Here is a 23238-nt window from a genome sequence, read left to right on the forward strand (position 1 = left end):
GCCACATGCGGCCCATTAAGCGCTTTAATACGGCCCGCCGAACTTGGAAAAAAAATTAAATGAATAAACCCTGTTAATGTTTTATTTTCAACGACATATAAATTGTTGTAATGCTTTAAATGTATTTTTTTTTCTCCGATGAGGTGAGGCCTAGGCACACATTTTGGTGCATGAACCCTCATGTTGTCCTCTATTTAGTATTTGAATGTCATGTCATGACGACGGTGTTTGGAGAGCTCACAATGTTTTTAGGTGGTTGTTGGTGTAAAAAGTATGAAAAGCGTTGAGGTCGGCGAAGAATGTGCGGATGACATCGTGAGAATTTTCCTGTGTGTGGACAAAGTACAAAACAAAGATGCAAGACTGTTACCATGGCTCTCATTAAATCTCCCTGGAAGGTGAAAATGATGGCGGCCCAGAAATCCTCAAGAGCGCCACTCGGAGGACGGCTGCCGGTGGTGTATTCAAGCATGAAAAAAAATGTTTGAAAATATTTTCCTTTGCTTACATTTGTTGTGCGGAGATAATGTGCATACATTTGCACATTTGCCACCCAGACTCCTTTCTCTGCGTAAAAGTGTTTTTTTTTTCCATAATTGGGTGCACAAGTAGCTGTTTTCGCAGTCTCGATTTGTTTTCAACGTCGCTCTCACCTTCTCTGAGGTGATGCAAGAGGCACTCGGCGGGCTCCCGGATACAAACAATATTGCCCTGGCACACTGAAACAAAATGCACTCGGCTCTCCATTTCTAGATATACATAAAAAATATTTTCAAAATTGATTTCTACAATTCATGGCGATTGTTCCACGCTGTTGTCATATTTCCGAAAGAAATGCCGAGAGATCAACTACCCGTGTTCGTGGAGCTCACCATCTGTCTACCCGCACCAAAATCGACACCTGCGCCATAATTTAGACCTGCTTTTAGGTGGTCTCTTTTCTGGTCTACTTTCTGTCAGAGTTGTGAATTAAAAAAAAAAACGACACAAATTCCCAAACCGGTAAAGTAGAAACAGACTAGAAAAACTCCGAATAAAACTAAAAAAAATAAATACCAATTTTTACGTGAGTACATATGCGCCAGTCTAACAAAATAGGCGTGCCATAATTGTGCCGATATGCTACGTCTTACTTCTAAAGCTGAGCGGCGCCACGCCAAACAGCTGTAAAGTGACAACCGCCTAACGCGTCAGCGCACACGATGACACGCGGCGAGTCTTCAGTCTCACAAGAGCGACTGGACGCGCTGAGATCTATAGGCCTAACCTCCTGGAAGCGGCGAGTGAAAATGCAGATGAGGGCTGTAAACAAACGCTGTGACAATGTGATAATTAAAATGATTGGACAGTGCGATGGTAGCCATGGTGACGGTCAAATGTAGCACTCTGCGAGAACACTCATGTTTTTCAATTAAAGCGCTGCACGAGCCACCGCGGGAACATCAAACGTAACCGCTGCCATGTCACACTGATTCCACCTTGGCAAAAACGTGCGTGAAGAAGAACGCATCAAGACAAAGACACGGACGGAGACTATTATGTGATCAAAGCGTCGTCTTTTCTGCCGCTCTGTTTTCTCACAACAGCAGGCGGGGGGGTTGAGAGAGTGGGGGGGGGGGACGAAGTGCTGGCTGGTCATTGTGCTGCAGCCAAGGAGTGTTTTTTGTGTCAGCATGCACACACACTTACTGTACCGAAGACAGTAGTGGGCACACTGCTAACGTGATTAAAATTCAGACACAGACAATGTAATAATTACTGCTTTGCGCACGCTGTACTCTAAGTGAGGCGACTGTACCAAAGAGATAAATAGCTTGTGCCTAGTGCAATGTTGGGTACAAATACTTGGCTTACTCCGCTTTGGTACATTTTTGGAGGAGTTCAATTATTTCTTTGAGGACCGTCAAAGTCAATTGCCGTCAACTAACTTTTTTTTGAGAAAAGTCAGATGGCAGTATTGAGTCTCTTTTGGATGAGATCACCGTGAACGTGGCAGACCTCGACTCTACAGATTTGCTTGTGATTGACCAAAATGTTAAATTTACTACAGAGGGTGTCACAAAAGACAAAAAAAAACTATGGAGATTATTTAAATTTAAGCGATGATGAACACACACCCACACACACACACCACTAAATACTACTACTACTATTGCTAAATAGTGTGCAAAGTGTGTATAACGTTGATCAAATATGAAAATTATATTCTATGGCTGATTACAAAAAAACATAAAACACAATATACTGCAAGCCTCGAAAGATCAGTCAGAAATCCGTCGCCAGCCTGATTAACAATAGCGTCTCAAAAGATCAATCGTCACTGACAAATTGAGGACAAGGGATGGCAAATTAAAAATGCTACTCGACTAGAAGTTAGGTTAAAGGCGAATAAAATGGGCTGAAATTGGTTTCCTGTGTTATAATTTGACCGTCCGCAAGTGAACAAACCACCTTAATTAACAACACAAAAGAAAACGATCCTTTCCTCCCACAGGCGTCGTCTTTCTGTGTTTTGCAGAAACGATGCAGCCGCACGCCTCGTGAAAGTGGAACGAACCATTTTGCCAAAAATCCTCTCATAAAAGGCAAACCGAGATTAAGGAGCTTCCAAGTTATCAAAATGCATTGGATAATCTCACGGGGTAGCAAGTGATTGTCTCCTCTAAGAATTTTCAACTATGAACATTCCTGGAAAAAAACCAAAAAAACATTAATTCGAATAGGGGAGGATTAAAAATGTCACGAATGCTTCTGTCAGTGGCTCTGCCCGTGGATTATTGCTTGACCGAGCTCCATCTCACCGCCGAATGAAAACAGAACATGGAACACATGATGTCCTTTTTTTTTTCTTTTTTTTTTCGTAATGAAAGCAACCAACATAACAAAGAAGTACAAACGTAAAAAAAAAATAAAAAATCCAACTCCATGAATAATGTTAACTATCAGCCATCATGCAAAGAGGCGAGTAAGGTTCACTTTGTAATAAACGACATTGTGCTCCAGGCAGCTTGAGAGATTCGCAGTTCCAACAGAGCACCGCTGCCATAAATAAACGTGTAAACAGGAGCAAGCAACCGAGTTGTGGGGGAAAGAAAAAAAAAAAAATCCATTAGGACGGTGTGAGCTGGGCTCATAACAGGAAGTCAAGACTGCAACCGAGTGAGGGGACCCAAAAAGATATACTGGGCTTCAGTGAGAAAATCTTTGGAGAAAATCTTTGAAATGATAAGTTGTCCAAGATTGTTGCGGAATTTTCATTTTCCGTCAAAGCAGTGTAATGATTTGTATTTATTGACTAGATTAGTATTTTAAGTGCTTGAGATGAGATATCTGCAGGCAAGGCAGTGCTGGGCTCCAGACTAACCTTTTTATAGGAGCACGGTGTCCCGAAATGTAATGGCCGCAAATAAAACAAATTTAGGGACACACACTGTAAATTGTCTGGCTAAGTAAATATTCCTCCCACTCATTTTCACTTCATTATTGATTAAATGGGCTCAAGTGTGGAGCAAAAGTTTGTCAGCAACAGAAATGAAGTAGACCGGGTCAACGCTGAGATTGACGCGACAAGCCAATCAAAAGACAGGGTATACAATGCTGAGCTCTGATTGGTTGCCTCCCAATAGTGGCTATATATATATTGTCTATTGTATATTTATACAGCAAAATTAATTTGCTATGTCGTCCTTTTGAGATGCTTTTAGCAAATCAATTACAAGTTGGACTCGCTTCATTCCATGTCAGACTTCGTCCTCCCGAGCCGCCCCTTCTCTCCCCAAGGACTCCGGCCGAATGGCGTCAGTATGTCCTTTGCTGGTTCAGCACAAGCCTAAGTGTCGCTGCTATTGAGAGCGGGCGCACGGCTGACTGAATTTGTTCCATTCAGCAAAAAAAAAAAAAAAAAAAAAAAAAAAGCCAAGCTCCCTGTGATAGTTTGATCCAATGAGATTGGGCCGCATGCGCACAAGAGGGAATGGCAGGGCTCTACACAAGAAGACAAGCAGCCCTTTTTTTTCTTTCTAATTTTACCGCCTCACTCAAGCACTCGATTACAAGATAAATCCAAGAGTAATAAAGCTGTCAACACAAATTCAATGCCGTTTTATTCAGGAGGAAACGGGAAGCTCTGACTCGCCGAAGCCCTTTTTGTGCGCGTTTTAATTACATCTGCTTCTTCCTTTAAACAAGATGGAATTAAAAAGATGCCCAAAAACATTTAAACAAAGTAACACCGTCAGCATAACAGAGGACGATTGTTTTACGCTTATTTGTCAAATTTAGGTACAAACAAACAAACCACTGTAATGACAGGCAGATCCCTGTAGATGGCAGCGTTGAACGGCTTTGGATTCAAGAACAGCACCGTTTTTGCGCAGAAGATAAAGATTAGAGGGTGAATCTCAGCTTGTCATGTCGATTTCGATGGTAGACAGACAATGTAAGAGTACTCAGTCATATATTCTTTATCCTCTTAAGTCAGTGCTGACCTGAGAGGAAAACAATATACGTCTGTCAGCGTGCCAAAATATTTCAACTTGAACTATCTTGAATTCTTTTTTTTTTTTTTCGCCCCTCAAGACACCGCTGTAAATATATACTGCAGATTCACGCCAATACTCCCAGGTAGACACTCGTCCTCCTTCCTCGTCTCGTTTCGTGTTTTCACCCTGCATCTCTGCAGTGTCTGAGGTCACTCAACCATTCATTGCGTAACGTCAAGATCACTCACTACGGATCCTCACATTTTTTTTATTGTATTTTTTTTTTAACTCCCTGCCTCGCGGCACACTGTGTGGGCCCCGCTCAAAAGACGGGGAGAAGATGGCAAAGGCGGGATGGGAGGGGGTTGAGCTGAGCTAGAAAAGATCAGAAGGACTGCGAGCGTAGCGAAAGGTAAAGCGCTGCAGAGGGAGCAGGCGGATTGGGGAGCCGTTACATAAGAGGATTTGACTATTTGTCTTCCTCCTCCTCCTCTAGGGTGACAAACGACACTTCTCCAGCATCCTTTACCCGGATGGTGATCATTTCTTTCAAAGAACACAAGTTTTCAGCTCAAAATGTTTTTTTTTTTTTTTTCTTGCCCTCCAATACCACACTCAGAAACGCAGCTCATAATGCCAAAGAGGTGTGGCGTGAGACTGGTTTTATATTCGCCGACTGTAACAAAAGGTGACACTCCACATTTGTGCTCGGTGGAATTCCTCATTTGCACTTTGCGACTCCATCTTCGCAAGGCTCATTGAGCGTCTTGATAAACAAGACTCTTCTCGAGTTACGTAAGCCCGCACGTCTACCCCGGGTTGCGCTCTCTGGGGGGTTTTTGGTACAAGTTGAATTTCAGCTTGCTTGGGGGAGTCCATCTGATTTATTATGCATGTGGAGCACACGGCATATGTCTTGCGTCACCTGCTCAGACGGAGACAGATGGTAAGGAATGAGTCGGAGAAAGCAGAGAAATGCAGAAGAATGCAAGGGGAGCAGACGCAACTTTAAGCGTTCAGACTTTTTGTTAGTCGGAGGCATGGAAGGTGTACAAAAAGTCCCAAGACAAATGCAAAGTGCTCCAAAAGTCACCACATACTTTTTCTATTTCGTTTCAGCTATCATTCGGATAGGACTGAGGCCATCAGAATCTAACAGTTATGGTAAGCAAATCATTCCCTTGCATGGGGGGGGGGGGGGGGGGGGGGCGTTTTAAATTTTCTGCCTGGCGAGAGGTTTTTCTTTCTCCAATTGCAGTTCGGCGCCAGTTTGAGAAGTCTAACGGCGGCCAAACTGCTGCATCGCATCATACAATTTACTCAAGTTCAAGAACACGTCCTTGTTTTGCCAAACTCGCAGTGGATAGTGTTCATTTTACAACACAATGAAACCCCGACTAGCCAGGGGCCCAAAGTTGTTTATTATATATCACGTAACAGAAATCGAAAGCAAACTGAATCAAAGATCCAGGCCTGTTCTTTCACCGCTATAGATCAGACGTACGGGAAATGCTTTTCTACACATTTACAAGTATGAATGAAGTTTACTGAGTCAAGGTTGTACGCGTTAGACCCTGAGCAAGTGGCACACGGGATGTACTGGTCGAATGAATTATTTTTTTTAACAGTCTTCATTTAAATGTCGAAGGCGGGGTAACTAATAGGAGAGACACTCGTTCCGGGGGTCATTGACCTTCCATTTTGCACGCACAGGTGCACACTAAACGCTCACACAAGGACACTTCATCTTCAAGATCTCTCCATCAGTTGTGGGTTGTTCCCATAGCAACCAAGGACACTGCAGTAGACATGGAAGCACACTGTACATTCACACCGTATCCTTATGCGCTCACGATCATTCATTGTAATAATTTCAACTGTAACAAGCAGAGGGATGTGGGCCCTAGAAAATTGTATTTTCAATTTATACCATCAAAGCGTGGGGCCCAAAATAGTTTTTTTTTTTTTTTTGCACTTTTGCATGTGATTATGTGAATTTGTAAAACAGCCTCATTTCAATTTCACTGGCAACCTTTTCACAAGCGCATGTAGCTCGTTGACTTAGCAAGTCAAATCTCGTACTTTGCTTTTCAAACAGAGACACTTTCATCGGCGATATACACGGTCGACCTGCAACAACTTTAAACTCCAAAGCATCTACAGGATTTAGTAAGAGTCAGAAATGGTTATATCCATGTCAGATATTCCTAAACTGGAGGTTATTTTTAATTCAACACTATTTTCGCCAGAGGAAGATTTAAAAAAAAAAAAAAAAAAGACAGACTCCCACTTGCACTTGGGACACGTTCAAAATCAAGTCTCATTACTGGTGGTACAATTAAATTGCTTTTTCCACTTGGATGCAACATTGGTTTGCACATCAAACAAAACTGGCAAAATAACTTTAATTGTGATTTAAGTGGGATGCCCATTGTTGGTGTTTCGTGTTTTATCATTAAAACCATTTGTTTTCCATGTTGCCAGCCATTTTAGACCATTCCAGACCCACATAATATTCTCTGCAACGCTGACGAAATGTATTGACGAAAATATTCGTCTATGGCAATAGATGGTTGCTCTGCACGTATGATTTTTAAAACATTTTTTTAATTTTTTAAAATTGCATTTCTGCTTTTTGTCATGTTATGCGATAAATATTGATTGTGATGTGTGCTGTTATATTGCGTTTTGGTTTATTATTGATATTTTCTATAATTGTGAAGTATTAAAAGATAGTATCAAATGCACAGCCTACAACAGTGTCTATCCAATATCTCTCTTAAAAAAATAAAAAAGCCCATTTACACCGTCGTTGATTTGTATTCACACCAGTGACATAAAAGTCAATTATCGCAGCTGTGGGCGCCCTGGAACAAAAATAAACCTTCAATGACACATCCAAAGAGATGAGTGGTGATGAACGCCACTTCGGAGCACATTTACACGTGTGCTCACTTCTGCGTCCTGATACATTGTGATCGGCGCAGGCTGTGACATGGCCAGCTGCTAACCCCGCACCATCCGTCTCTCACGCCGCATCTCTGCCACCACCTGTCCCATACCTCCCCCGTCTGTTTGCCTCGCTTCTATTGTCAGCGGCCGCTATCGCGTCTTGTTTAGCCAGCGTGTTGACGACAGATTAAGAGTTTCCTGTCTTGTGATGCCGGTTTGACTTCCTGTTGCTGACTGTCCTGTGCCATCTTTAGCCACCTGTGTCTCCTCTATCATGTCGAGTCTTGCTAGACTTCAGGCTCTAGTTCTTTGCCTTCCTCCTTCGGAGACTTTTTGATTGTTGATTTATGATTCTTATTATTTATAATATTTGCTGAAATGAATGAAAATGTATTATTTTATTCCAATCAGCTGTTCTATTCTATTTTGACACTTGAAGAGCTCTTTTCTAAAATCACAACTGGAGTAAATGTTCCGATCTCTTTGCTCTGGTCAGAACCTGAGCTGAAGCGTTCATGAATGAGCTGCAGCTGTTTGATGATCTTTTGAGGGAGTCCAGTCAGACGATTGTTACAACAATCAAGTCTACATTTTAGGATGGGCGAAGTCACATGATGGAGGGAATTAAAGCATGAGAAAATGGTAGAGGTCCACCCCCCCCACCCCCTTGAGCAATGTGTCAAAATTCCCTTAAATTGGTTGTTTCCTCATGCGTGCATCTGACAGGCAAAAGCTTTTGACGTCCTCAACACATCCGACGAGATGATGGAGGTGAGGTTTAGCTTGAGCGGAACATGATGTAGCACACCCTCCAAATGAACCTCATGTTTATTCCTCGCTTTCACACTGCTCAGACAGAAGTGTAACTAGAACAAGATAAGAGATAATGAACATTTCAAGATCTCATAAATTGATGGCAAATGTCACAGGAAGCCTCGTTAAGGGAAGTGTGTTTCGTAGCGGGGTTGGGGGGGAGGGATTCATATGGCAGATTTCAAATAAATCCTGAGATCTCCGAGATCACAGCGGGGATGATTTATTCATGATTGGCCTGTGTGGGATTTATTTGCAGTGTGTCAGCCCTTGCAGGTGTGTGCGTGCGTTTGTGTGAAGGATGAATGCAGTGTTGTCTTCACAGCTGCATGGGCACACTGAGTGAGTGAGAGGGCGCCAATTTATATCCCCCCCCCCCCCCCCCCCCCCCATTGAGCGTGCCTGCACAGCAAAGGTGCAAATATCTTCTGTGAACATTTGGAAGGTAATAAAGGCCAGGGCAGAGCAGGTCAAAGCAATAGCAAGTGCCATATGACTTCAATGTTAATTGAAAGGACACTTTAGGGGCCTAGAAGCGAAGGACACTCGGTTTTATTCGTCATTAGCACCCTGCAGCGTTATATTGATTCATGTTTTTAATTTAAGAGGGACAAACGTCGCGGCCGAAGAGATTGTCACAACTCGATTTGCGCTTATTAGACTCATTTGTCCGAATCAACTGCAGGGAATGTTCCGGGGGTGAGGGAAATGGTGGAATTTCTCCACCAATATGAGCACGGATTCCGTGACTTCTAAAGAAAGATTAGTTATCGGCATCATGCCTTATCATTATGCAATGTGCGTGTGGTCTTCAGGCAAAAGTAAAAGTACTTGGATACTTGTGTAAAAAAAAAAAAAAGTACTGATTTGATTCCACTGATTAAGTACAAGTAAAAAAATATACGGACTAAAAACTAAGTACAAAGGTTATAGACAAAAAAACGATAACTTTTTTAAATTATTTTTTGAGGGGTAATTTGGAGGCTCAATCACAAAAAGTTCCTCCATCCGAGAAGCACATGATATAAAAAATATGTGAACACAGAAGGTACTGTCAAGGAAGGTTGCAATTTTGATTTACCGTGGTCCATTATCAATTTTTTTTTTTCCCTTTCCTTCAGTCCTCATTTGACATTTCTTCCTTGAACCACCAGCGACAAACTGAGCAGATTTTTGCTCCACATTTTTCATCATCAAACTTAATCCGCACGGTCGCCGTGTTGTGGCATTCGAGTGTCTCTTCAAGTGCACTTGTTAAAATGCTTTGCATGCGTCACGGTGACCCGGACACTTTTGATTCAGTCACCTGACCAAATGTCCCGGCTTTAAATTTAGTCGTCAGTTCTCTGCTATTAATAGAAGACGCTTTGCCGCTTCGTGTTTGACATTCGCGTTGCTATTGTCGCGCCGCTATGGAACTTCCACAGACGGCTAAAGCACTCGCACTCTGACTTGACATTGAAATGATGTGACAAAGTTTTTCAATTTTCAATATTCCAGTCGCGGATATATATATTTTTGGAATTTTACTGCGCTGTACGGTGGCAATGAACTCAACTCGGCTAACTTGACAACAAGCAACAGTTTGGCAGATAGTGAGCAATTAATCAACAATTAGGCTTCGGGCTGCTTATTGCAGCTCTGAGTGGAAGTTTGCTGTCCAATTAAATTGAACACAAATTACAGTATTTTCTGGACTATAAGACACACCTATACGCCGCAGCAACCCTTATAAAAAAAAAAAAAAAAAAGTTATACAAGCTGCACCAGACTAAAAGCCGCAGTTTTCTGTTGGAAAAAAAATTGTTGTTTACAGCGTGTACAGAGCGATTTTGTACTGTGAGTGCACATAAAGGTACATAAACAGATTGTTAAAACACGGCAACAACTTTGCTAATTAAAACAGAACAGACCCAAGGAAAAAAAAAAAAAAATCGAGATTTATTGAGCGTATTTTCTGAACTATAGAGCGCCCCCTACTGGTGAAAGAAAAATCAGCAGAACAGCCGCACCACTGTATTAGCCGCATGGTTCAAAATCTAGAAAAAAGGTAGCGGCTTATAGTCCGGAAAATACGGTACCCATTGTGTATTTAAAAACACGACACATGTTAACCCTAATAAAATCAGTTGAACTTAATGCTAGCAAAGAAACTGAAACTATAACATTCAAAGACATCGACTTGCCTACGCTCGCATGCAAGAAAACATTTAACAGTTATGAAATTTATCAAAACAGAGCACGAGAAACTGCACAGCGCTTGCACGTATCCACCGGTGCATAAGTAATAACGCCGCGGTGTGAGAGCTTCTCTGCTCGCAACAGATCGCCGCGCATCAAAAAAGGGAAGCATCAGATAACATAAAAACATTCAAATCAATCGCAATTACTTGTTGTTTCTCTGAAAAAGACGCGACCTGCCGCCCACCGTCTCGCCGGGGAGGATGAAAGGGATGCCAAATAAACGATTAAGAGTGAGCAAATCAATGCGAGAGGACAAATGGAAAAGTGTTTGAGCAGCCAGACTGCGCGAGCGCTAGGAAGCAAAACAAGAATTTTGATCAAAGGCCACGAAATGTGGACGCACTTCAAATAATGTCATGCTGAGAAACTGTTTGCTTGCTTTGCCATTGGCAGCGGGCGCTGGTGGGCTCCAACGCTGCGGCTCTGATGACAATATGATGCGTAACACTCCGGCTGATTATGATATTTTGCACGATTCAATTCTAATTAACCGATTCATATTTTTGGGTCTTTTAATGCTTAACTTTACAAAAGAGAAAAATCGGCAAAAATTGGGCGATTGTTTATGGCCAATGTGTTTCATGGTGATGCCGACGTCACCATATTCCGCTGTAGAGTTTTCTTTTCATCATGAGCAGAGTCAAGGGAAAATGAGAAAAAGTTCAAACGATTTATCTCGATCCCTTTTTTTCCCTCCGCAAAAAAACTTGACATTTGAATAGATCGCCTTTTTTATAATTGCTGCGTGTCCCCAAAATGATTGTGTGAATGATGTTGCTGTAGCAGTAATGACTGTATTAATCGATTTGTAGACTAAACTGCAATTTTTTTTTTTTTTTTTTTGCAGTCTTAAGTAAAAATTGAATTGAGAGAGATCTGCTTTTGCTCTTAACTCACAGCTCATTTATTCGTCTATTCACCCGAGAAGGGAGATGATCATGCCGGTGGTGGAAATCAAATCAAAGCTCTCAACCATCTCAAAAGGCTCTTTGACTCGCATCGGTTTAATTACAGAGGAAGCTGCGCGGCGTTTGAAAACGCTCTTGTGCCAAAAACACAAGCAAATTCTGCTGACTTGAGTCACCTCGAGTCATCCAGCACCTTATTGACACGCACCTGTCGTCTCCCAAATGCCTCATCCTATGACATCTGGCTGATCAACACTGTATCCGGCTGGTGTTTGTGTGTGTCTGATTTGCGTGAGGTGGGGGTGTGTGTGTGTGTGTGTGTGTGTGTGGTCACGAGCTTCGCAACCTCCTGCGGAAAACAATAAGGGGAGCAGAACTCTCATTAGTTAGGCCGCTGAGCCAAAACACAACGGGAGACAGTAATGCAACCTTTTGGGTCGCGGCCCAGACATGGAGCATGGAGCATCTACATATGTACACACACACACACACACACGCACACTCACAGGATAAATCAAAACAAAACTGACCTTACACGACAAGATGTCACTTGCTGTTACACAACATTGCAAAATGAATGAATATCATCACGTACGCAACAATAAGCAGAAAGTGCAATGTACCGTAATACTAAATAACACGGTTCAAAATAGCCGTCAGTGCCAAGAACAGCTGAACTTTATTTGGGGGCTTAAGATGTACGGGTTATAGGTTATCATAATATTGGAAAAGTTTTGAAATGATTTATCATTGCACTTTTATTTTTTAACTCCCAATTGGCATTTGAACAGGGGGTGTGTAGACTTTTTATTTCCACTGTACATTTACAACCTAAATTTGAGATTTGTTGTAGGAAATTATATTTATTTGTTCTCAGTTACACTGCTTAGGGTATTTTTTTTTTTTAACTCATTCACTACCAGCCGAGTAAAAAAAAAAAAAAAGATGGATCTTTGACGTCTTTTTCCGCCAATGGCAGTCAATGAGTTAATCTAATTCTATTCCAGTCTGTGTTGCCATTTCAATCCAATCTGCTCACTCATGCAACATGAGTGATAACATAATCATCACGACCACAATGAAAAAAAAAAAAAAAAAAAAAAAAAACTACATTGCATGGCGATGCTGAAAAGCCGCAGCGCGGCGATGAGGACTTAAAGCAGAATTGTGTCTCGTAATGACCCTAATTTGTTTGCGCCTGTTGACAATCCCCCGATGCTTCCATTTCAAAAAGTGTATGAGGGAAACGGCCTGTTTGGAGACGAATCGTGATCGAGGCGCGTTCAGCTGCTTTTTCCTGAGCACACCACTTCACATTTAGAAGATTGAGCTGTTCAACAAGGCTCGGATTCGTGATGACTCAGCATGCGCCCCATGACATGAAAAACGTATTGACTGTTTTTTCTTTTGAAAGTATTTTCCCTTCGTCAGCCATTTTTAAAAATGATTTACTCATTGAAATGCTTAGAAACAAAGGGTTATAAAATTTGACAGAGGGGCCGGACCAGGAGTGTTTTGGTAACCTCAATTTATCGGAGAAAAAAAAATAAAATAAATGAAAGTGAACAAAAGCATTACGATATGTTTTTTAAAAACCACAGTATTAAGAAAATAAGACAGTAAGAAGTTTTTTTTCCATTTAATTTTTTTCAAGTTCAGCGGGCCGGATTCAAACGTTTAACGGGCCGCATGTGGCCCCCAGGCCGTAGTTTGCCCACGCCTGAACTAAGCTAAAATAAACACATCCTGTTTTTTGATTACCAATTCAAGTTCACATTTCAGGACAGCATATGCACACTTTTTGGGCGAAGCAATGAAATGTCAACTTTAATTTTGCTTGCCTTCAGTTGGTCTCCCGCTTTGGCTTGCGCGAAACTTAAGAGGCCTTAAAGTCGAAATGTGATAAAGTAGCCCGCCGTTAATTACAAACATAGAACTCGGAGAAACCACTTAAGGCTTTAAAACGTCCCCATCAAGCAAGATTAGGATCAATAGACTTCGGGGAGAGGGCCCAAAGTATGGATGAGTTCAATTTCCAACTGCAGCCAATGTAAAGACAATAAAACAAAGTAAATGGGCCTCGCAAACAGCACGCCAACGACGCCATTTCAGGCTAACGACTCCGCGAGCCACTATGGCAACACGCTCGTTTATAGACGCCATGATTCCATAAAGTGGAAGGTTACCTCACGCCATAAACCAATCAAACCTTCCGGCCAATTTTGTGCTCAATAAAACATTTGTGGACACGGGCTGACATTAACCCTTTCTTGGGTGGCGGCTTGATGAGTCAAGTTGTGGTGGCCGTGCCAGAACTGGCACTAGCCCATATTTCGAAGCAATAAATAACCAAATTCCGAATTATTTATGTTGCGCGCTGATGTCATCGTATTCAATTATAAAATTTGTACGGGTGGCTTGGACAGGTTAGCATGGTGGCCATCGGGCCGCTGTTAATGTTGGACCTTGGGAGAGGTAACGGGTGTATATAGTTGACTGCAATAAAAAAAAATAATTCTTTTCACCATTTAATTTCATCATCTAAAAAAAACAAACAAATCGACTACTAACCATCATACAGGAACAGTGTGAATTGTGGTTACGAGGCTTGAGCTCAAAACCAGCACGTGTTCCATAAGCATCGTTTTACTTCCGCATTCCAGTCGTTAACTCAGCTGAGGACAACTCACATAACCACTTTGCAGTCAGTCCAAATGATGAGATGCACCGAAAGCCTTGATTGGACAAAATTAATACCAAAAACTGATGATGTTGAACACAAGCCCCCTCTAATGCCGTACATCCAAAAGCCACAAGAGAGGTGCTAAAGAGGAGAGTAGCTCCCCCTGGTGCCAGCTCCCTCACAATCACCAAATCCACACAAGTGTCAAATGTGTTAAACCCAAGGTTGGGGGGCCAAATCGGGCCAGACATGCAATTCAGATGGCCCGCTAAAGCAAAAGCAAATCGAGTGTGCCTATTTCAGATCTCTCCATAACATTTTCTATAATGTTAAAGATAAGACAAACATAAATTATGTTGAGATATAAAAACTGTTGAGTTCTTTAAATTCAATTCAACTATGTCATTAGGATGTTTTATTAAGCAACACAAAGTATAGAGTGCAGTTTTTCTTATTTAAAAAAAGAAAGCACATTACTATTTTTTTGTTGCAATGCTGGAACGGATATAGTGAGGAAAAAATTATTTGAGATATGAGTGTTTTTAATAAATATAAATCCAATATAGGAAAAAAAAAGTCAAGGTGAAGTAAAGCTTTAGTGGCTAATTAATTTCAAATGTGCAAATCTTACCTCCTCCACAGTGAGGGGCATGCAGATGCGGTACTCCTTCATCAACATAGTCTTGACCCCAAAATGTTCTTGTTCTCGTTTAAAGGCACACTTGCGTCTGACGCGCCAAGCTTCAACTGAGTCTTTCCGTGGCAATCATTCATTGAGAGGAATGACAGCCATTTGTTTGTCCTCGGCCCGTCTGCTCCCAAAGATGCTGTAAAGTTCACAGATGCCACCTTGATGATAGGCTCACTTTTATTTCGTCCTCCTCTCGCTTGAGATCTGCTGAGTGGCAAGTTTCAAAGTGAGGCACCCCCAAAAATAAAGACAATTGTAGTAGCAGAAGCAATCACCGCGTTTCAAGAAGTCCGCTCCGCGCTGCTCCGCGCAGCCAAAGGAGAACACGGCGGTCTGAACTGAAGCGACGCAGTCAAGTGGGAGTTAGTGGAGGAGGCGGAACAGGAAGTACGGAAAGTGGGGCTTTCACAATAAATTAATTGATGGTGATTTGAAACGCTAGCCGAGGCAACTTGACTCGTTTTAGAGTAGCAACTTTCCTTGTGTTAACGACTAACCCGAATGCATCTTTAAACGTGCGTTTATGTCTTATTGGTCCGTGTATGAAAAAGTCAGCTTGGTTTTATTTTGGAATCCGAGACAGGAAATTTTCATTGTGTTTGTTTTTTGGGAAAAAAACAGTGCTGACAACGCTTTATGACCTCAGCGAATTAATAAAAGTCACAAACGGCATTTTAACTGAGTTGAAAAGAGAACAAATTAAACAAATTTAATAGACTTTGAGGTGGTTTAAATCATATCACACAAAACCTCAACCTTTAATACAATAATAAGAATAAAAACATAGAACAACAATATTTACATAACTACATATTTCGTGTACTATGCTTCGAAACAAATATGCTGTGCTGATAAAAATTAAAGCACATTATGACAATTATTCTGATTCTCAACTATGACATTGTCTGTGTGAAATGTATCGAATGGGAGCTGACCTTGGTCCTGAAATGTAGACGTAATTTGTTTTATAGTTAAAAAAAAACGTCTCGCTGACGGAATGCATTTTAAAATGGATTGCTAGTATGTACTACACGTCACCTTTTAATGTAAGAACTCATTACAGAAATTACAGACTGCAATAACCTTCAGGGTTTCACATCCATCTAAATATGAATCAAATTCCAGATATTCCCTAGCTATTTGTACTAAACGGCAAGTTACATCCAAGGTTTATTTTTCCCATAATACAGCAACACAGCAGTGGTAAATAAATGGAGCGGAAAAAAAGGCAATGTATGTACCCTGTATTTGCTCGCCGTAGTTTTGCTACTGTATATGCTTGACAGTTATGAAAAAAAAATCCAATACTGACATCTTCTAAATGTATGGTAGTGGAAAATAATTTTAATTTACAGCAGCCCTATATGCAGTTCCCCCTTTTCAAAGGCAGATGTCACTAGAGAGCTGGTTAAGGGAGTGTTGTAGGCTATTTTTTATGTTGTATGAATCTCATTAGCTTAATATTAGCATAATTCACTTTTAACGCAATATGTCATAGTGTGAATGAAAAAAAAAATAGTAATGTGCTGGCTAAAAAAAACATTTGCTCCTTTTTCCGTCTGTGTAGATTGGCTGTCATTCAGGTCATGGTAATATGTAAAGTATCAATCGATGCAAAAGGTTCCCGAGTGGCTTAGCCAATTATGCTATTCAGCTAATGATATTCTAAATACACTTCTACCGCTTTTGGTTCCGTTTGGTAATGTTGAGCCGTTCCAACTTTGGACATTGTGTTCTGCTTTGTTGGCCTTTGGACACAATCCAAGCTGCTTCTTGTCCACAACAATTCGTTGCTAAGTTACCTGTGCAGCCAACACAATGCTTCAGTCGGTTGCCTTGTGAATACGAATCCAAGAGACAAATGACGGGCCAAATTTGCACAATCACTATAAAAAAAACAACTTTAAGTTAATCAAACTGCTTTCAAATGTGACGATAAATGGAAGGAATAATATAATGCGCAAAATAAGAGGACGTTTCTGACAGTTGTAATTGACATTTTGAACACACGAGGGCGCCATGCTCTTGCAAATGTGAGTCTGTAAGATGATGGATCCTTCGTTGTGCAAATATCAAGTCTCAAACGCCTCATTATCATCAATAGAAAAATGATTTTTCTAAAAAGACTTAAAATAAAAGCTCTAATGAGCAATTAATTGTGAAACTCATTATATTGTCTGGCCACATTGTAGTCGTGTTTTCCCCCTGGGGGCCGTAACGACTGTGAAACTTGTGCCGTGTTGCCTTGAGGTACAAGTTTAATTTGTTCCTTTTCTACGCTCATCTCTCCCCTTTGAATTATTTATCAAAACATATATTAATAACGTAATTAGATAACAAAAAACTAAAAGTATTTCACTCAACTACTGTCAGTATTTTTGGCTGAGGATAAAGAATGTCTCTGAGTGTCGGTGTATTATCTGTGGTGATGTGTTGCTGCACTGTTTGTGTGCAAATGTCTCTCGTGTGAAGGGTTAAAACGATGTGACTATCGACATGATCGGTTCATTGCTTATTTACACTCATGTAGATACGATGTCGGGGATTTTAGCGGAAATAAAATATTATACACACTTGCAGAAGGAGAAAAAAAACACATTTGTCGATTGCGATTGCTGTGCAGCTGTGTGAGCATGTGTTTCGAAAAACACAATTAAGCTTATCGCACATTACCGCCTCAGTAGATTTAATTGATACTTTTGATCATCTGACTCCCACACAGACGGCAAATTAAAGTGCGACAAATAGAAATGTTGCTCAACTTCCTTAGTTACCGCAAGGCAACGTTTCTAATTGGATTGAGAACAGAAAACCAAAAAGCACCTTTTTTTTTTTTTTTTTTTTTTTTTTGCTCTCTCGCTCTCCCCGATGTTACCTGCCACAATTTGGCCGGCGCGTTTGAATCTGCTGTCACACAGCCGCACGCTGAAAACAAACAGCGTGTGCTGGTGGCGGCGAGGAGAAGCTGTTGCTAAGAGACCTGCCTTCCTCGCCTCTCCACATCATTAGCTGGCCTTTAACGTCCGTCACTTCCTCGCAGCCGCTCTGTTACCGCGCAGAAAGCGCCTCGTTTCTCAGCAAGTTCCATAGCAGCGGGGACAAAATTAATAAGCAGCATCAGTCAAAAGGGGGAGGGGGAAAAAAACATTGGTGATTGGTGGGTGTGGCCTAGCGGCTTAATGATGGCATGGCATCCAGGTGATGGTGTGTGTGTGTGAGGTGGGCAACTTTTTTTCTATTTCACTTGATTTAATAGGATGATTGCTGAACACAAGACAGCCAACTACTGAAAGTCGTGGCAACAAAGTGGCATTTGACGCGCTGCCATCCGCGCCATTACCATGGCGACGCTCTCCGCCTCTTTGATTTGCTTCGACTCAAACATGCAGGACGTGAAGTTGAACAGATGAGTTGGGAAGCGGCTCGTTTTACCGTTTCGCACTCTAGCGAGGTATCGAACCTCGGAAGATTTTCTCCTGCATAATGGATTAGCAAATCTCAATTTTCTGCCAGTGGGGAGTGATTGCTTTTTTTTTTTTTTTTTGGGCTATCCCATCTTGAGGCTCAGCTTGCATTTCCACTTGCAGATGAAATGACAACTGCTCAGTAATGCTTGTGTGATGGTGTGATGTTTGTCACACGAACAAGAGGGAAATATGTGTGTGTGGGTGTGTGGGGGTGTGTGTGTGTGTAGCGTCTAACACAGCGCATCACAGTGGTCATAACACATTTTGGATGTGCTTATCATCCCTTCACTGCCCATCAGCCGAGTTCCACGCCCCTCTAAGCTGCTGCTTCCACGTCACTATGGCGACAGCGGTTGCTATACATCACTTAGTTCACAACAAGCAACGCTTTGGTGCATAGAATTTGTGAACACTTGGTCGAAAAAAAATGTGCCCTTGTTTTTTTTTCCCCCTGACAAATCATGTTTTCATAATCATAATAGTAATAAGAACATAATAACAATTATACAGCGTTTTAATTGTTTAAATTCAGCAACGGGTGGGATTTGTTTAATTTTTTTTTTTTTTACATCATCGCTGTAAATGACAACGCAGAAGAAAGAAAAAAAAAATCTCAAACTTGATGTCAGAAATGTTTTTTTTTTTTCAAATCGGCATCCGAAATACTCACACACAGACACAATACGGTATATTTGAAATTTGCATGCTGATGTGTGACTCCATCCTTTTATGTAACCTGCACTGGAAATTAAACTGTTGACTTAAGACAGTCAGACTTGATCAGAAAGGGTAGCAAAAAATGCATTAGGAGCAAAACAAGTGCTGAGGATGTGCAAACGTTAATTTAAAGAATCCTTCACCGTGTGCCATGAAAAGGAAATTTCCTTCCCCTAATATTAGTCGAACCGACTGCAAACGCAGAGTGCGCTGCAGGATTAGAAAAAGTGGTAAAAAAGAAAAAAAAAAAGTTCCAATTGCTTGTTACCGGGTAGTCGTGACCTTTAAAGTTGAGCGTGCACTTTTGACTTGGACAGTTAGTCAGCGAGTTCAATAATTAGGGCGCATTTCAGAGGGGGCAAAAAGTAATCTGACTCTGTACTTGAGTACAGATAGAAGCGTTAATTCAAAACTGGCATATCAGCGCATGATTCCCAAATCATGACATGGGGCATACGTGACGTCACTCTCCCAGACGCTCTGCTTGAAAAGTCGACAAAAAGTAAAAAAAAAAAAAATGTGCTCCTCTGTTGTGAAATCTGGATATGTTACAGTAACACATTACTTCCCCGGCATCGCTGATAGGCGAGTTTTATAAATGTCTCACTAAGTCTTGTTTTCTGATAAAAACTTCTTGGAAAAAAAAATGTACAGAAGCACATCACACACTTTGCAAATACATCTTGACGCTCTCTCAAATACGTACCGGATATGTAACGACACACGTTGCTGACTTTCCGCTTTGCAATTCAAATTGACTCTGAAATTACATTTGCATGTGCCGAGTTGTCATGCAGAGTGTCGGCAGGTGGGTGGTGGTGGTGGTGATGATGATGATGATGATGATGATGGTGCGTGCGCGCGGTGGGGGCGATCGCATCCATCTCCACATTCCAACCACTTTGTTTGTCTTTGTAGCCAGGCAAACTTGTTCACCTGCGTCAGCTGAGTGATAACTTTATTTTCGCGCAACATCAAAAAGTCCTTCGAGTCACATTTTCACCACTTCCAATCCCCTTTTTCCGCGTTTTCACTAATAATGAGATGTCCTGTTTTTTGGGTGGTCCTTGAATGCACCTTGTGCGCTGTCAAAACACACAAAACTTGAGTCCATGTTGGCAATGTCGATTGGAGACTAGCCGGCTCGTCAGGGAGTCGTGATAAATTCAAACATAAATATTCTTTGAGAACGTCACATTTCTATTGAATCTTTTTGTGAAGTCTTCCAATATGGAGTCTCGTGAAGTGGCATCTCCCGGATTAAATGAATAAATCATAGCGGAAATACATTAGGAGGAAGACTATTTCGCTCACGCCCGTGACTCAGGGACAAAGTATATTTAAATAAGAGAACGGAATAGCAATTCCGAGTTAATTTAATTTGTCTCATTTTGATTAGATGTCTGACTCGACGTGGACTCTGACATCAATTGTCCGGCTTGAACCACCCAGAGGGAACTGGACCGGATTCATGCTTGCTCTGGTTGCCAGTGAGTCTTCAGTGAGCTCAACATTCATTTAATTCATTTTGCCCAAATTTCACAAACACAATGCTAGAAACGCAAAAAGACGATATAGCGGTACTCGAAGTACCGCACACTTTGAGGAGTCTTGAATCGTTTAATTTGGCACCACACTGGCTACTAAATCCTCTACATCCAGAATATCTTGAGCGTGCAAACCCACAAGTGGGTCCTCTGTGGAGAAACGTACGCCAGAAGTCACCCAGCCAGCGTGACCTTTTCAGCTCTCCGTCTTTCGCTACTGTCGGGTCTCGCTCCCGCGCCGTCACCATGGCGACTGCAAAAAAAAAAAAAAATCCCTTTCCAAAGAGGAAGCCGTGTATCGAGATGTTTTCAAATGAAGATTGCAAAAACTTTGCCTTTTACTTACAGTATGTTCTTCCCTCCCACGTTTTGCCCGTGAATGAGTCACAAAAGGCCCGCTTGAGTGCTTTTAGTCAGCCAGCGAGTGAGAAAATATTCCACAAGCGTCATTCAAAAAGTGCAATTAGCATCAGCTTTTTTTTTTTTTATTTGCTAGTCCAACCTGAATGCAAAACACTTCTGCCGCTTTTTTGACTTGTTTGATCTCATTCTTTTCTCCATGGTGATGCCCACAAAGAAATGAAAACGCAAAAGCACAAACAAAGCGGTACCTTTGACGAGTTTCATTCGTTCCGTAACTCAATTCACGTGAGTTCGAATTAACTGAGCCGCTGATCAGCAAATCGTTTTCAATTTGTCTTGGTAACCACAAATCAGATCACATAATCTTTCCATGTGGCGTTCCCCAGGGATCTATTCTTGACCCACTCCTGTTTAACTCAACTGATTCTATAACGCAACAGCAAAACACATCATCCCATTGCTTACGCTGATGACACACAATTCTACGTATCCGTTTTCTGCTGCCCACTTGAGGATCTCCTCCAGTGCATTAGTCCAACACTGGATGACCGAGAATTGTCTCCGACATAATGACGGCAAAACACAAATTTTGCAGGCAGGCTTGAATGCATCATGTTTCGTCACCGTTGACTCTTTATAAAACTAAAAAAAAAAATAAAAAAAAAACACAGATCATGACATCTGAAGTCTTATTACTTCCCATTCCTACGTAAGACAACGCACACTTCATTTTTAAGTTAAGTGGAAACAATGAAGCAAACAATTGACAAGAGCAGCTTTTCCCTGCTATGCCGCAGCCTCTGTGATGATGCAGTGTGACCTCTAATCATATTTGCTTTCCTGTCTTCTGTGCTTGGCCGTTATGTAATAAATATGTACAAACATTATGGTGCAGCTAAAATCTATTTTCCACATGAGTTGAGCAAAGTAACGCCTGCGCGCTTGTCATTCTTCACAATAGTTTCTTTTCGCGTTTGTGTGTCTTGTGTGTTTCGTCGCAATGATTCCCTGACCTTTGCCGCCGCCTCCCGTTGATTGCGAAAACAAACTCATTTACAACAAAAGCTTTGAACTTTTGCACATGTTTTTTTTTTCCCCTTCTCCCTTTCAGGCAGCTCACACTCTCTCAGGGGGATGCCGATGGATGGAAAATGAATGTCGACTTGGCCTGTGCGTGGGGCGGAGGAACACGTCTGGCAGCATTCAAACCGAGGTCAGGAAATGACTGCTGACAGCTTCCAGTCACACTGGCGACTCCGGAAATTGCTCCTCCGTCAATACTGGACATCAAGGTGACACAAAAAGGGACAATTGTCCTCCTAAAATGATCCCCAGCCATAAATAATACTATTTTCACCCCATCAGAGGCCAAATAATTGAAATGATGAAGGCAATCATCATCAAAAATAATAAAAATGAACGTTTCCCCAAACAATTTGTCACAACCGGTCACGGCAAAAAAAAAAAAAAAGGATTGCATAATTAAACGGAGACGTAAATTGTTACAAAAGGTCCCAGCCAATCAACAGGAAAAATGAGTACGATATCCAAAAAGGATAAATTCATAATTAAAACAACTTGTTAACGAAAACAATTAAATGCTAAATAAATATATAACATTCGGAATTGGCCCAAGCAGTTGGTGGCAGAAATCATTTCATGAATTTAGATGGTACATAAACCGATAATAAGTTTGTCTTTGTGCACGTGTGTGTGCACGTGTGTGTGTGTGTGTGTTTGTAACCCTTCATTACCATGACAACCCGTTGGGAAATATTCCAGCCACAGAAGGTTTTGAGCAAATACCTTTTTCTCGTGTTTGTGTTGACATAAGAAATCTGCTGGATGAGGTAGCATCCATTTGTCAGCGTAAAGTCGTCATATTCGATTGACAGCATCGCGACGTGTGATTTGAGTGCATTCGGAGGACACGCCCACAATGTGGCGAACAATCTCACAAAGCTGACTTTGCATGATTTTGTTATCTTATTTTCTATGCCTGTTGTGACTGTTATGCCGTGCCTTTTGGGAATAAATGAAAACAATTTCATCGAAGAAATGTTCAAATTTAAAACTGCCGCTCGATGAATTAGTGTGCAGGCGTCGTTTCCTCCACAATTACGCTCCCAGTGCAATCTGACCAGTTGACCTTTCTCACGGGCTGGCAGAATAGCCAACAACGGTGTCGCATGCTTGCGATAATAACGATTGTTTGCACAGCTGCACGGGCGTCAGCGGAACCTTTTTTAAGTGACACAGTAACACATTTGTTATCATTACGTAGAAAGCTTCTCATGCATGTGAAGTAAATGTTGCCAGCTCTTTTTTTTTTTTTTTATCCGAAGCGGTAGGAGTACCCCCCACACACACAC

General features: G+C 41.5%; 1 protein-coding gene and 1 long non-coding RNA gene across 2 annotated transcripts in view; one reads left to right on the top strand and one right to left on the bottom strand.

Annotated features, from left to right (window-relative positions):
* pitpnc1a (phosphatidylinositol transfer protein cytoplasmic 1a) overlaps nucleotides 1-15096 on the bottom strand; it is a 29057-nt gene extending 13961 nt beyond the window's left edge. The window contains exon 1 of the mRNA XM_088317303.1: nucleotides 14713-15096. Coding sequence (XP_088173429.1) covers nucleotides 14713-14760 — 48 coding nt within the window. The 5' untranslated portion in view covers nucleotides 14761-15096. The remainder of the gene's footprint in view (nucleotides 1-14712) is intronic.
* Nucleotides 1-22843, top strand: part of LOC148322406 (uncharacterized) — a 31246-nt gene extending 8403 nt beyond the window's left edge. The window contains exon 3 of the long non-coding RNA XR_015846664.1: nucleotides 21978-22843. This is a non-coding gene — a long non-coding RNA (uncharacterized LOC148322406). The remainder of the gene's footprint in view (nucleotides 1-21977) is intronic.
* The last annotated feature ends 395 nt before the right edge of the window (nucleotides 22844-23238 follow it).

The sequence above is a fragment of the Idiotropiscis lumnitzeri genome, chromosome 15 (assembly GCF_059441095.1).
Source record: "Idiotropiscis lumnitzeri isolate Australia: NSW breed Sydney's pygmy pipehorse chromosome 15, RoL_Ilum_1.0, whole genome shotgun sequence".
Lineage (NCBI taxonomy): Eukaryota > Metazoa > Chordata > Actinopteri > Syngnathiformes > Syngnathidae > Idiotropiscis > Idiotropiscis lumnitzeri.